The sequence below is a fragment of the Cyprinus carpio genome, unplaced genomic scaffold, assembly GCF_018340385.1.
Source record: "Cyprinus carpio isolate SPL01 unplaced genomic scaffold, ASM1834038v1 S000006646, whole genome shotgun sequence".
In the NCBI taxonomy this organism is placed as follows: domain Eukaryota; kingdom Metazoa; phylum Chordata; class Actinopteri; order Cypriniformes; family Cyprinidae; genus Cyprinus; species Cyprinus carpio.
Window position 1 is genome coordinate 104,942 of NW_024879272.1, and position 13,625 is coordinate 118,566.

General features: G+C 37.7%; 2 protein-coding genes across 2 annotated transcripts in view; one reads left to right on the top strand and one right to left on the bottom strand.

Annotated features, from left to right (window-relative positions):
• Window positions 1–1,079, bottom strand: part of LOC109061500 (E3 ubiquitin-protein ligase SH3RF3-like) — a 79,223-nt gene extending 78,144 nt beyond the window's left edge. The window contains exon 1 of the mRNA XM_042755184.1: window positions 604–1,079. Coding sequence (XP_042611118.1) covers window positions 604–957 — 354 coding nt within the window. The 5' untranslated portion in view covers window positions 958–1,079. The remainder of the gene's footprint in view (window positions 1–603) is intronic.
• A 3,614-nt stretch (window positions 1,080–4,693) lies between these two features.
• Window positions 4,694–13,625, top strand: part of LOC109050162 (tumor necrosis factor receptor superfamily member EDAR-like) — a 39,470-nt gene continuing 30,538 nt past the window's right edge. Inside the window, 1 exon segment of the mRNA XM_042755187.1 lies at window positions 4,694–4,901. The gene's annotated coding sequence lies outside the window, so the exon portion shown is untranslated.

Consider the following 13,625-nt stretch of genomic DNA (forward strand, 5'->3'; position numbering starts at 1 on the left):
TAAGGAGCAAACCACCTTCAAGAAGCTTTAAATCTGTGTCCCTGCAGCACAGAAGCAGTCATCAGTAGCACAGCTATATTTGTAGCAATAGACAACAATACATTGTATGGGTCACAATTATACATTTCTCTTTTATGACAAAAATCATTAGGATATTAAGTAAGATCATGTTCTATGAAGATATTTTGGTAAATTTTCTACTGTAAATATATCAAAACTTAATTTTTGATTAGTAATATACATTGCTAAGAACTTCATTTGAACAACTTTAAAGATGATTTTTCTCAATATTTAGATTTTTTTTGCTCCCTCAGATTTCAGATTTTTTCAAATAGTTGTATCTCAGACAAATATTGTCCTCCTAACAAACCACACATCAATGGAGAGCTAATTTATTCAGAACACAGATGCTGTGTTTTTTCTCACTTTTAAAAAAAAGACCCTAATGATGGTTTTGTGCTCCAGGGTCACAGATGTAAACTCAGTCTCTGTTTTTCTGTAATGCGGTCACTGCACATGCAAGTCACTCAGTCGGTCCAAGATCTGAAGCTTCTGGAAGCGATGCCAAACGCAATCGAACAAAAGCAGAAGAAGCGCACAAACCTTGACCGGGGAGCTCCGCGTGGTGACGGGCAGATCCCGCACCGCTGTCCCCGCGGGCGAAGCCGACACACCGGCCGCGCACCCCGCCAGCGCCGCTCTCCCTCCTCCGTTCCGCGGGCGCTGTTTAATCCCGTCCAGGAGACGCACCAGCAGGATGTTCGCAGGCAGATCGTCGACCGCGCAGTCCACCAGGATGCGGCACTCCGGGCAGCGCAGCTCGTGTCTGGAGCTCACGATGTTCTCCAGGCAGCGGCGGCAGAAGGTGTGCTGACAGGGCAGCACTTTGGCGCTGGTGTCCAGCCGCTCCAGACACACAGAACACTCCAGCAGATCCAGCAAAGACGACTCGTCCATGTTTTCCTCTGGTACGCAACGCTGTCGTCGACGCGCAGGCGACGCGAGTCAACTTGGCACGCATATGGTCATAGTAATGTACGGAGAACGGCTCGAGACATGAGCGCGACGGAGCGCGTCTGCTCTGCACACACACATACATATATTGCTCTCTCTCTCTCTGTCAAGTGTTCTGGTCACACACTCTCACTCTCTCACACACACACACACACACACACACACACACACACACACACACACACACACACACAGCTGTGGGGAACAGTGAGGTCACGCGCACGCCATCGTAACGCGCGTTACTAGGGTAGCTGGTTACAATAGTGTTGCTTTTGATTTGATCAAATCAGTGATTCCTCAAATCATGCTGCTGCTCTATTAACTGATTAGACGAATCATTTTCACCTGCTGACCCAGAAGACAGAGACATATCTAGAGGACTGGGCCGTTAGCAACGCCCTAACTACGCTATTGCGTTTCTAACGAGAATGCAAAAATTGCGAAAAATAAATAAATAAAATAAAATAAAAATATATACATAAATTAAAAGAAATGCTAAAATTGCAACACCAACACAAAAAATGCAAATAATAATAATAATAATAATAATTAGTTATTATTATATTTCATAGCCAATTCTTCTGTGGCATTAATTGAATGTTTTATATGATTAGCGAGTTATTTAATGAGTAAATGATTCTTGAATATTTATGCCATGGAAACGTCTTAACAACAGAATGGCAACACACAGTTTTATTATATATATATTGGATAAAAGCGTCTGCTAAATGACTAAATGTAAATGTAAATGTATATGTATATATATATATATATATATATATATATATATATAATTTATTTATTGTATAGTACCATTCTCATTTAGGATATCTAAACATTATCATCAACATATTTATTTTATTTTATTTATTTATTCAGGTTAATTTAATATATATACAAAAATAGTTTTATATAATTTAAGTTATATACTTGCACAGCCAATAATTAAAAAGTTAAGGCAGCAACTAAACTTAATTTTCTAAGCTGAAATAGATGGAAGTTTTTTGTTTGCTTTTTCTACAGTGAATAAATAATACACCGTTTGCATATTTATATTCTGTAACATGAATTTTTTATAACAATAATAATAATAATAACGTATTTGTATATCTTTTTTCATACACGGGATGAAACTCAAAGTGCTTCACAAGCATAAAACAAATATTAAGAATACAACATTAATATAATATATAATTTCAATATAATACACATTATAATATACATCTGAATATCAATATAATTTGTGCAATGTTTGAAGTTACATTTTCGTGTATAACAAAATCTTATTTTAATTACTTTTTTATATGTAGTCATACAGATAAAAATATAAGATATTTTATTAAGTAAATATATATTTTATAAATAAAAATTATTTTAAACTGCATACCTTTTTCTTTTTTACAAATTCAGCCTTTTTTGATGAACGATGGGTTTTGATATCTATTTTTATTTAGATAAGTACAGCTGTAGACCTGAGCTTTGATATCGATCTGCTATCAATCAATCAATCAATCGATCGATCGATCGAGCGCGGTTTTGATTCATCCGCGCTACTGAAGCGCCATCTGGTGGTTATAGTTCAAAGCTCGTGCATTTGTGCAACAGTATAAACGAGGTTTAATCACTGGTTTAGTGTGTTCATAATCTTAAATTCAATCCTGGTGTTTCACATGCTCTGAGTAATTACATATCACCAGATCATCGTGTAAGAATAAGAAGTTATTTAAAATAATAATAATTATCATGTCGTTTGTGTTATTTTAAACAGGCAACCAGCGACATCTGTTGAACTTTTACAGAAATGACACAAACTCTTGTATAAATTAATTAAAATGGCATGCATGAGAGCAAGAAAAACATTGTTTTCTATCTCCTGCGGTATCTTATGTCGTGTTTAAATTCCTAAGTGGTAGTTATCATCTCAGGAAGCTGGTGGAGAATGTTGTGTTTGTGTGTGAATGGAGCTGAAGCTGTGCAGTCTGATCTGGAGATGAACACGTCCAGTCCTGCCCGCTTCACCGCTGCCAGCACTGTCTCAGTCTGACCACCCAAGAAGACTCGACCCACACCCTCCATCTGAGCCTCAGCAGCAGTCAGTGTTCATGATGACAGCACGCCTGTCAGCTTTAAACACAACACCTCGACTCTTGCTTCCTTTACAGAGTGATCGTTTGTCAGACTACACACTGTATGATGCTGCAGTTTGTAGCATAACCTGCACTGTTTAAAACAGAAGTGTGTCTGTTAAATATAGAAGCCTGTTTCTGCTACGGATTTAAAATAATAATAATAATAATAATAATAATAATAATAGCGACTTTTTTATCTCACAATTTGGAACAGCGACAATTCTGAGGGGGGAAAAGGCAGAACTGTGAGATACAGAGTCTTTTTTTCTTGTAAATCGAAATGTACAAAATTTCACTATTGCAATTCTAACTTTTCTAACAGAATTTTAAGTTTACATCTCTCAATTCTATGTTATTTATTTATTTGTTTTGTTTCTACCATGGGATTTTTAAAAAATAAAAAAGTTAATTGCAACTACATAAATAACAATTGCAACTCTTCTCATAACTACAACTTCTTAATTTTTCTCTATAATCAATTTTTACCACTACAAGTATTCTTTTTTTCATCCCGTTATAAACAAACAAACAAAAAAAAAAAAAAAATAATAATAAAAAAAGGTAATTGCATAAGTTTTCTTTTCAAAATGGCAAGATTACATCTGATAGTTCTGAATTAATATCTCACAATTACAACTTTTCTTCTCAAAATTGTGTTTCTCCTGCAATAGCTGGTTATATTTGCGAGTTTATATCTCACAGTTCTCAATTTTCTTCTCAGAATTGTGAATTCTGGCAATTATATGGCAATTCTGACTTTTTTTCTTTCCTAAGAGTTGCGAGAAAAAAGTTGCAATATACAATCTGAATTGTGAAATAAAAAAGTTGCAATTGTGTACAGGCTTCCATAGATCAATTTGCTTTAATATAAAAACAAGCCATAATCTTCATATAAAGTAATTTCACCATCATTTCAGCCTCAGAGTCCTGCAGAAGTAGGTTGGCTGATGCTGCCATTTCCATGGTAACCATCCTTCGCGCCCCTGCTGTGAAGTTGTTACCAAATGACAGTCGCCAAAACATTACCGTTACAAATGTATCATCTTTCGTACCGCAGAACGATGCATGAATGTGCAGCTACAGTCATTTATGGTAAGTGATACAGAATCACTCTTCATGGTTCGAAATGAATCATTGTGGTGCGTGGATCCGGTTTCTGAGCTTCACAGAGAGAATTCGATTCATTCTTCATTCATTGTGTTTGATTGCAGGCGGAAAGCAAATTTCAAAGTGCACATAAAAGAAGAGAAAAATGCACCAAAAAGAAAGCGTTCCTGGGGGAAAGTACACCTGTCACACCTGTTTCCCTCGTGCATCCTCTCCGATCAATAGATAAACAAGTCAATAAATTATCCTGCCATCTATGGGTCCACTTGGTAGAACATCATACATTTCTTGCACATCAATATATAGGCTATTATCAAAATAATTACACAGTTCTAATCAGACCAGACCGCGCCGGTTTGATCTCGCTTTGATGAGGCTGGTTGATGTTCTCTCTCTCGCCGCTGGCGGGCAGCACTGAGTCCGCAGATACCTGTCTCAGGTTCGTTCTGGGCGGAGAGCATCTCGAGGTCTCAGTCATTCGAGGTGGAGCCAGACGCAGAAGCGAACCGAAGCGCTTTAAGAGGCGACGGACGGATCCGCTTCCCTGCCATGATCTGACCTCAGTCCAGGTCAGTGCTCGGGAAGAGTCCGGGAGTGTGTCGTGCTGAAGAACCCGCGGGAGTGTGTCGAGCTGAAGCGCAGAAGCCGCAGGTAAAGGCGCCTCAGGAATGCGCTGCGGGGAAATTCCTGCTTCACTGAGATGCACACGGACCCGTGGTGCTCTTATACTGCTACAAACATGCCTCTGCTCCGCTTATGTAGTCTAGTTGCTCAGTCAGATTGTTAAAGCAGTTAGCTGTTTAGTATGCATGCGCTCTTGAGCTTTGCGCAGTAGGCACTGCGAGTTCGAAGTGATTCTGAAGGATGTGCTCTGAGCTCTGGGAATGCTTTGGATGAGCTGTGAGGGAAAGTCCTGCATGGAGATGAGGCATGCGCTTGCTTGCATGCAGGAGCTTCTGATGTCTCTGAGACTTTGAACTGCGGCTGAATGAAGGAGGAAATAATGCGAGATGAACACGAGGCTGCTGGAGAAGAGGTGCACTGATGAGGGCGCAGTGCTGGAATCAGTATTAACAGAACGAAGTCAGTCAGAACTGAGTGCATTCCCAAAAGCAAGTATGGTCGCAAGTTCCGTCGTTGCCACATAGAGTCGAGCGGGATTTGCGACCATTGTTCATGCTTTTTATTGTTATTGCATTTTTTTCGCAACTGCATTGTCTTGGTTTTGCTGGTGAAACTGTGCAATTCTTAATCGTAACTAATCTGTTAAAGCTGACATGTGCTTGTAATAGAACTTCTCCGATGAACGAATGACCCTCATATTGAATCATTTTTAAAACGTTTGTTTTTTTAAACCTTTGCAGATCGAGTCCAGACGTAAATGTCATTCGTCTTGTCGCTGGTGAAATGGCAGTTTGAGATGATGATGATCGCAGTGTTTGACGAGCAAAAACACGGTCTTTGATGTATAATGAATCGGTTGAAATGACTCGCTCAGTTGACTCATTCGAACCGTTTTCGCAAAACAGCATAAGCCTATACAGCACGAGCGGTAGAAATATTTGGAATTTTTTATTTTTTTTTGCATAATTGTTGTAAAAATTCATATATAATGGATTTGATAAGGTTGAAGTTATGGGACACGTTATGGGCAAAGCATTAACATTTATATTAAACAAAAAGGCATTTGAAACGAGATGAAAGCATGAAAAACAATTCAAGACAGTTTAATGTGACCTGTTGAAAATCTGTTATTTTGAATTAAAATGGACCCCTAAAAGTGTCTGAAGTTGAAGAAACACCTCTGTATTTCCTAAAGGGAGGTCAAAAGTCAGGTCCCAGATCACAGCAGTATGATCTGAATCAGTGATTCTCTCATTGATATGCATTATCAGTGACAGTCGCGTTTATAACATGTTATTCTGGTACTTCTGCAGATGAATGTTGATGTTTACTGCTGTAGTTACAGTTACCTGCCAGCAGGGGTTAAACTACTGACTCCACCTCTTTCTCTTCTTGTGCCTGAATTGTAGATTTTATAGATTAATTGAGCTTCAGGGGCTTTCTTTCATCTTCTTGTATCAAAGAAAGACGGAGGTTTTTATCTGGATGTTGAAAAGTGAAATGTCTTTGAAGGTTGTTTTCCCAAATCAGTGCTTCATTATTATGGTTGATCTATAAGGTGCTTATTTTGGCGTTCCAATAGCAGCTTCGCACGTATATATGTCTCAGGTTTGATTTCTACAATCTTTATGTGAAATTCAGAGCTGAACTCTGCAGTCGTGCAGATATTGTCCACATGACGCTCATGTTGTGTTTGGGTCATTTTGACCTGGAGAGGATTTGCTTTTTCCTGAGAATGCTAGTTAAATCGTATTGCATTGGATTTAAACTTAATGAGTTTGTCCACAGTGAATAACAACTTCACAATTTTTTTTTTTTTTTTTTTTGTATTTCGGGGATATTTTTTCCCCCACATTGTTGCTTGTAGGTTTCTTGTAATACTATATTATCAATCTTGGATTAAATCTTTTTATTAACTTGTTTTGTTTCAGTGAGCACCAGTGTTGTTAAATAAGATATTATAGTTTATCTTTTTTTTATATTTTCTGTTTTTATTTTAATTTTAGTTATCATTTTTTTAAGTTTTCATTTCAGTTGGTTTATTACAAGTTAAACTAAATTAAAATGAAAATTGTTCTCTTGGCAACAAGCTGAATTGATGAATATGTGTATATATACTTTTTTTCTTTAGATAATTTGTATTTTATGTGAAGTTACAATTTTTCATTTTTAGTTTTCTTTAACTGTAATAACACTTATTAGCATAGGTTTTGTATTTATTATTTGATCAATGATTGATCAGATTTTGAGTGAACATTGCCAAAATTATCCACAAATAATGCTGTTTTCACTCTATAAGCTCAGATCAATGAGAGCTATGATCCATCAGATCCAAAAAGTAAAACAAAATCAGTGCCAATTGAAAGAAAACAAGAGGATAAAAAGATTGAATCCAAGATTTGATGATAAAAGCATAATGAGAGATTTACAAGCAATCTTGAAAAAAGGCCAGTCATTATTGACTAGAAAGCAAATGAGGTGAAGGGACTTCCAGCAGCACAAGGGTTAATGCTATAAGAGAGATTTAAGCTGGTCAGACAGAAGCGTTGAGTCTCTTTGTGAACACACACACACACACACACACACTGGCACTCAGTGCCTGAAGGAGGATATACGGTAGGTTTGGGCATAAGTAAACTCAGAGCAGCCAGAAGCATCGGCGCAGAGAAAGGAGTGATTGATGAGAGGAATCAAAGTCTGCGGTCACATGAAAAGACAGCAGAGCTTTGCCCTCCTTTTCTCTGGCTTTGCTCTGCTCTCATTGAAAAGCTGTAATTAAAATCATCAAAAGGTGAAGAGTGTTTGTGTTTCCCAGTAAAGTCAGGATGCAGACAGCACCTCCCAAAAACACCGGTCTTTGTGCTCGTGTGTCAGCCGAGCAGAACCACCACGGCTTTTCATCGCTCTACCATAGATCGTCAACACCTTATGGGTTTGCTTTCAAATGAAAGATAATTGTTTTTCAGAGGAGCGTCGTTTCAACCAAACAGCTGTTGTTACGTTTTTTTGGGGTTTACAATTCCCTGCAAGTTGTTTTCTGTGTGTAACTGTAATGTGTAACTAACGTGAGAAGTAAGTTCTAGTTAAATTAATTCTAGTTAAACAGCAAGGCATGTTTTCACACTACAAGTCATGGAAGCTTATTTCCGCCACAGAGTTAAAAAAACAACAACATGTAATTGAAATGAGTTTCTACCTCACAACTCAGACTTTCTCTCAATTCTGATTCCATAACCATTTGGAACGACAGTTCTGAGAAAAGGTCTGAATTTCAAGATATAAAGTCAGAATTCCAAGAAATAAACTGACAAGCTACACAAATCGCTGGCGATTCATTGGCGATTTTGAACGTGATTTTGTGTAGCTTGTCAGTGAACTACGGCTCTGTGTTGTAAATGCCGCTCCACTCCGCTCACATACTCTGATCTGAACACACATGCTGGAGATTTACTACTAATCACAGAAGCGGCTTTACTGACGAGATGCACATGAAAATCACATTCAGTTTTTTGCCCAGACCTATTGTGAGGCAAAAACTTGCAATTTTAACAAAAAAAAGACATAATTGCGAGATATGAACTCAGAATTGTTAGATGAAAACTCACCATTGTAAGATTTGCACAGTATAGTCATAATTGTAAGATCATTCAGAATTGTGAGATAAAAACTCAGAATTGAGAGATATAAAGTAAAAATTGTGAGATTACTCAGAAGTGCAAGATAAATTGTCAGATTTGTGAAATTTAAAGCCAGAATTGCAAAATAAAAACTCATAATTGTGAGATATAAAGGTAAGATAATTTCACAATATAAAGTCAGAATTGCGAGTTATAAACTGAGAATTGAGAGATAAAAACAGAATTGCGAGATATAAACTCTGATTTGTGAGATATAAGGTCAGAATTGCGCTCAATAATGTCAAAATCGTGAGATAAAAATTTAGAATTATGAGATAAAAACTTGCAATTCTAAGAAAAAAGTCAGAACTGTGAGATATAAATTCAGAACTGAGAGTTATAAACTTAAAATTCTAAGAAAAAAGTAAGAATTGGTAGATATAAACTAAGAAATGCAGTCTTTAATGATATCGCTGTGAAAAGATGATTTATTGTTTTGAGTGTGGGATGAGCAGATGAGGATCTTGTGTACGGTAGTCGTTCTCGTCGTTTTGTTTGGATTGTCTCCTGTAGCATAACTCTTGAGTACTTGACAGTTGAAATGAGAAGATTATAGTTTCTGAGCTTTCATGTGTTTCCTTCGGTGAGCGTTTCGGAGGAAACCCGAGGAGCCGCACATCCTCCGTCTGCGTGTACGATCACTTACTCTCTCCGTACCTCCAGGTTCCACACGACTCCTCAGTAGCTCCTGACTTTTTTAATCAACTTTTCACCCTGGACTCAACGGCTGCGAGGCAGAGATCTGACGGAGAGATGCTGGTGAACGAGCAGGATTCAACAGCGACTTAACAGCTTCTTAAGCTTCTCCGCGAGCGCAGTCCTTCTCCGATATCAGGACGCCGAGATTGTAGACTTGACAGAAGCCCTGATTGTCTGAAGCGTCTGGAGGTCTGATACTAGCTCGGGTGTTCTGCGTGGTTTCTAGGGTGCTGCTAGTCGTTCACTATAAGAGAGATGGCAGGTTGATGCAAGTTAAAGGTGTGTGTGTTTGAACAGAGTTTATGATCATTCTGAGCGTGTTCAGATAATTATTTGACCTGCTCATTCACTCTGTATAAATCCAGCAGCTCAGCTGACACAGAGCATGTTTTTGCACTACACTCTGCTGTTTTCTGTTGTTTTTCTATGTAGAAGCGTGCTAGACTGGGGATTTGTGAGAGACTTGCGATAAGTTAATAATCAAGTATATTGAATGTAAAATTAAAATGAATAAATGGGACTGGATGATAATCGCAATACAGATTACTTTGATTATCAAATCAAAGGCTGATTTAATCAAATACCTGTTTTTTTTTTCGTTCAGAGTGAATCATGCAGCACATTTGATCATAATTATCAAATATTAATTTTGTAATTTACAACAGTAATATATTTATCTTTATTTTATAATTTGAGTTAAAACTACTACTACGACTACTAATTATTATTATTATTATTATCAACATTAGAAAAACATGTAAACGTGTTGTACAATTATTACAATATTAATTTAAAAACTGCAGGGGGACATAAATATTTTATTTCTAATATTTTCAGCTGACTAAATAGTTTGTCTCACAACTGTGAACAAATACTACTACTACTAATAATAATAGTTATTAAAATATTAATTTAAAATCTTTAAGTAAATATGTTTGGCTGGAAAAAAGTTTGTGAACCCCTGTGCTAAATAGACATGTTTGGGATTGCGCTCGCGTCTAAAACCATTAAAGACAAAAAAAAAAAAAAAAAAAACAGGTAAAAGAGGCTCACCTTTTAAATAATGCATCTCTTAGACCTTGAATTTTTCTCCATTCCACTACCAGTGTCTCACATTTTTAAATGCAAAAATGCATTCTGTGTAAAACAGCCTCAGTGTGCAGTGTTTGCAACACAGGCGCATGGGTTCAATTCTCATGGAAGAGACTGTTCTGTACAGTGCTGGCAGATGTGAACAAGTACAATAACAGTGTGTTTGCCTTGTCAAAGCAGCATAATAAACAGCTTCTAAACACAATTCCCAAAACGGGCAGATAACTGAGGTAGAGAGCAGAATCTAGTACAACAGAGAAAGTGAAGGTGGACTTTACTGAACTAAACACACCGATGCCAGGAAGACCCGAATCTTTGATCATTTCATTCACATTGGAAATGAACTGGGAAGGAGACCAAGTGAAGCTGGCTCTCATTTCCTCACTGATTAGTGCCGTTTGAAGAGTAATTTCCTAATCTGACATCAAATATCAGAGCAGACGAATTACAGGCCGCGTGTGCTCGGTGTCTCAGAGCCGGATGTGTGTGTCGTGCTGGTTTGTGTTCATCTGAAGATGTTGCTAAAGAGGTGGATCCAGTGATCGACAGCAAGGTCTCGCTCGCAGCTTAAAGCACAACTCAGATTATTATTTCCCGCCGCTTCCGTTTTGATATAAACAACAGGGACGATAAGTCTGTGTGCTTTGCTTTTAAGAGACGGGGGTTTCCCGCCCAAACTCCCGTGAGACACTAACTGTTGACATTAAAGCTCTTTGTGTGTCTGTTCAGCTGATGATCGGCCCACACAGACCAAGCAGAAACCAATCTGTCATTCACGTTCACTAATTAAACAGTCTGTTGCTCTGAACGCAGACCCGTCAAATCAGTTTAACACAGTAAACCAGCGCTTTTGATTGAGCTACTTGACAGAAACATGCTCTTTTAGATCATGATACTTTAGGTAAAGAGAGTTTTCATACACTGGTCAGTTTCACACTAGTGGAAAGATGCACATTTAAGTTTTGTTTTATTGCGCTTCATTTAATTGCATTAGCAGATTTAAATTCCAATTTATAACTTTAAAGAGTTTTTTCTCCACTTTAGCAGCATGTTCATACACCAGATTTTACAGTTTTATTTCTGTCTATACAGTATTCTGAAGCTTTTTATAGAGGGGTTTGTTCATATATATGTGCCTGGTTTTATTTTTGCTTTACATCTAATTACAACTGCAGATTTCATTTACAGTAGAGCCTCAAATTTAGTCCCAGCCTGTGTCCAACAGCGCATCAGAATTACCAGCCCAAGCCAGACCCAAGCCGGTCTTTCCCCCCTTCTCCCAAAACAGCTTATACTACTGTTTCAGCTGTTAAAATAGTTGAGTTATGTATATGTAATGGCAAAGTGATTATATTTCATTTCATTTTTTTATTAAGTTAATTTAGAAAAATATGTAGAGCATTTTTTGTTCGTTAAATATAAGTTTTTGTTTTTTAAAGTAACGACCAAGCGGCCAGCAGCAGACAGTGAGCCTATGTTAGATCAGTTTAGCCTTGAAACAGTTCAAGCATATAACATGCTTGTAAATGTAAATGTAAATGTGCGCTATAACCAATAGTTTGTGCGGAGAGTGGAAGCTGAAGTGCACTTCTCCAGCGTGATCACTTGCAGTTTTTTCAGTGGATATACCGTCATTTTTGCTCATAAATGTAATACATCATTCAAAACTATAAAAGGTCTACTTTTGTATGTGTGCACTCACAATATCAACAAAACGTTGTGCTTTTATCAAATAAAGAAAACAAACATGATGCGCTTTCTGCCGTCTCGGTCTTGAACAAGAGCACTTCACAAAAATGAACTGAAACTCAGCGAATACTTACCTCACAGACATGATAAATATATCTATAGATAGCTTTAAAATACTACTTAAAATAAAACAAATCAAAAACCAAAACTCTTTCATTATAATCTTAATTTGTAAAGATGCACTTCTTTTTAAAGGCGCGTATCAAAAGGAGACAGCGAGTCCGGATCAGCAACTTCATCCTTGCGACACAGACTCAGAAAACACTAGTTTAGTAGTAAATAATTAAAATATCTCCTTACTATTTCCCCCCGACACATTTATGGTAATTACTTTTGCCAGTGCTTTGTGGCAAGCTTGAGCTTATTGCGTGTATTTGAAAGCAGAACTCGACAGCTCTTCACAGTCGCGGTCGCACGGTCTGATTTTTTTCATCACTAACTGATGTATGTCTAAAATATAAAAATAAGGAGAAGCCTAAAACAGGCCCTTTACAGACTGTTTTCTCAAAATGAGTTTGTTTCTACACTTCAGCAACATGTACAAAAACTAAATTTTACAGTTTGAGTCCCATCTGTATTCTGAAGGTTTTTACTGAGGGGTTGTTTATATATCATTCACACTGATTTATATTACATTTTACTTCTAAATGCATGATAAAAATTAGTGCAGTTTTAATTAGATAATGAACCATTTGCATATTAAACAGAAAACTTGTAATGCAAAACATTTTTCGCAATTCTAAATGCAATCTCTCAACTGAGGAAGTACGACGATATCTTTTAATATCATATTTATTCGCTATCTAGGGTGTCTTGCCTTAAAAAGAAGTCAAAGAGAAACCATTATAACTCAAGTCAGTTTAACAAGAAATCATGTTTCAAAGAGAAACCCGATACAGCGGCATTAAATAAAATTAAACTGTTTAAATGCAATCATTAGTTGAGTGTTTTTAATGGTAAATGGGTTTCTGTGCAGAATCGGACGGGTCGTTCAGAGTAATAATATCTTCACCTTCTCCTCTCCCTTAGGAACTGATATTTCAGGGCTGTTAATGATAAGGATAATGATACTCTGTGTATTTATCTTAGATTATGTGGTCGTTATAAGATTAATAACCCGGGGCGGCGAGTCAAACAGAGGCAAGCCCGGGCAGCGTCCGTCAGAGCGCTTGTGTTGGGAGTGCAGTGCATTCCAGCCCGGCGTGTGGAGAGAAGAGCACTGGATCTGGATTCTGATGAAAGCGTCTTGGGCGTGTGTTCGTTTGTCAGATAATGAGCCGGGGGGCTCGGGGCATAGGCTGCAAAAATAACTTCTTCTGCTCTCCCTCTCGCCCCCTCATCCTTCTCGAAGTCCTCTGATGGATCGCAGAGCCGAGTGGTTCGTCGCAGACAGACGTCAGGCTGGCGGTGGCTGTCTTGCGCTCGTTGGAGGAAGGTGCCTCACTAAGTGCCTGATGGGAATGTGTGGTCTGAGCAAATATTCCACAGTTAGGATCATTTTTAAGCAAGTCATCCATTTGCAGATTGATTTCCA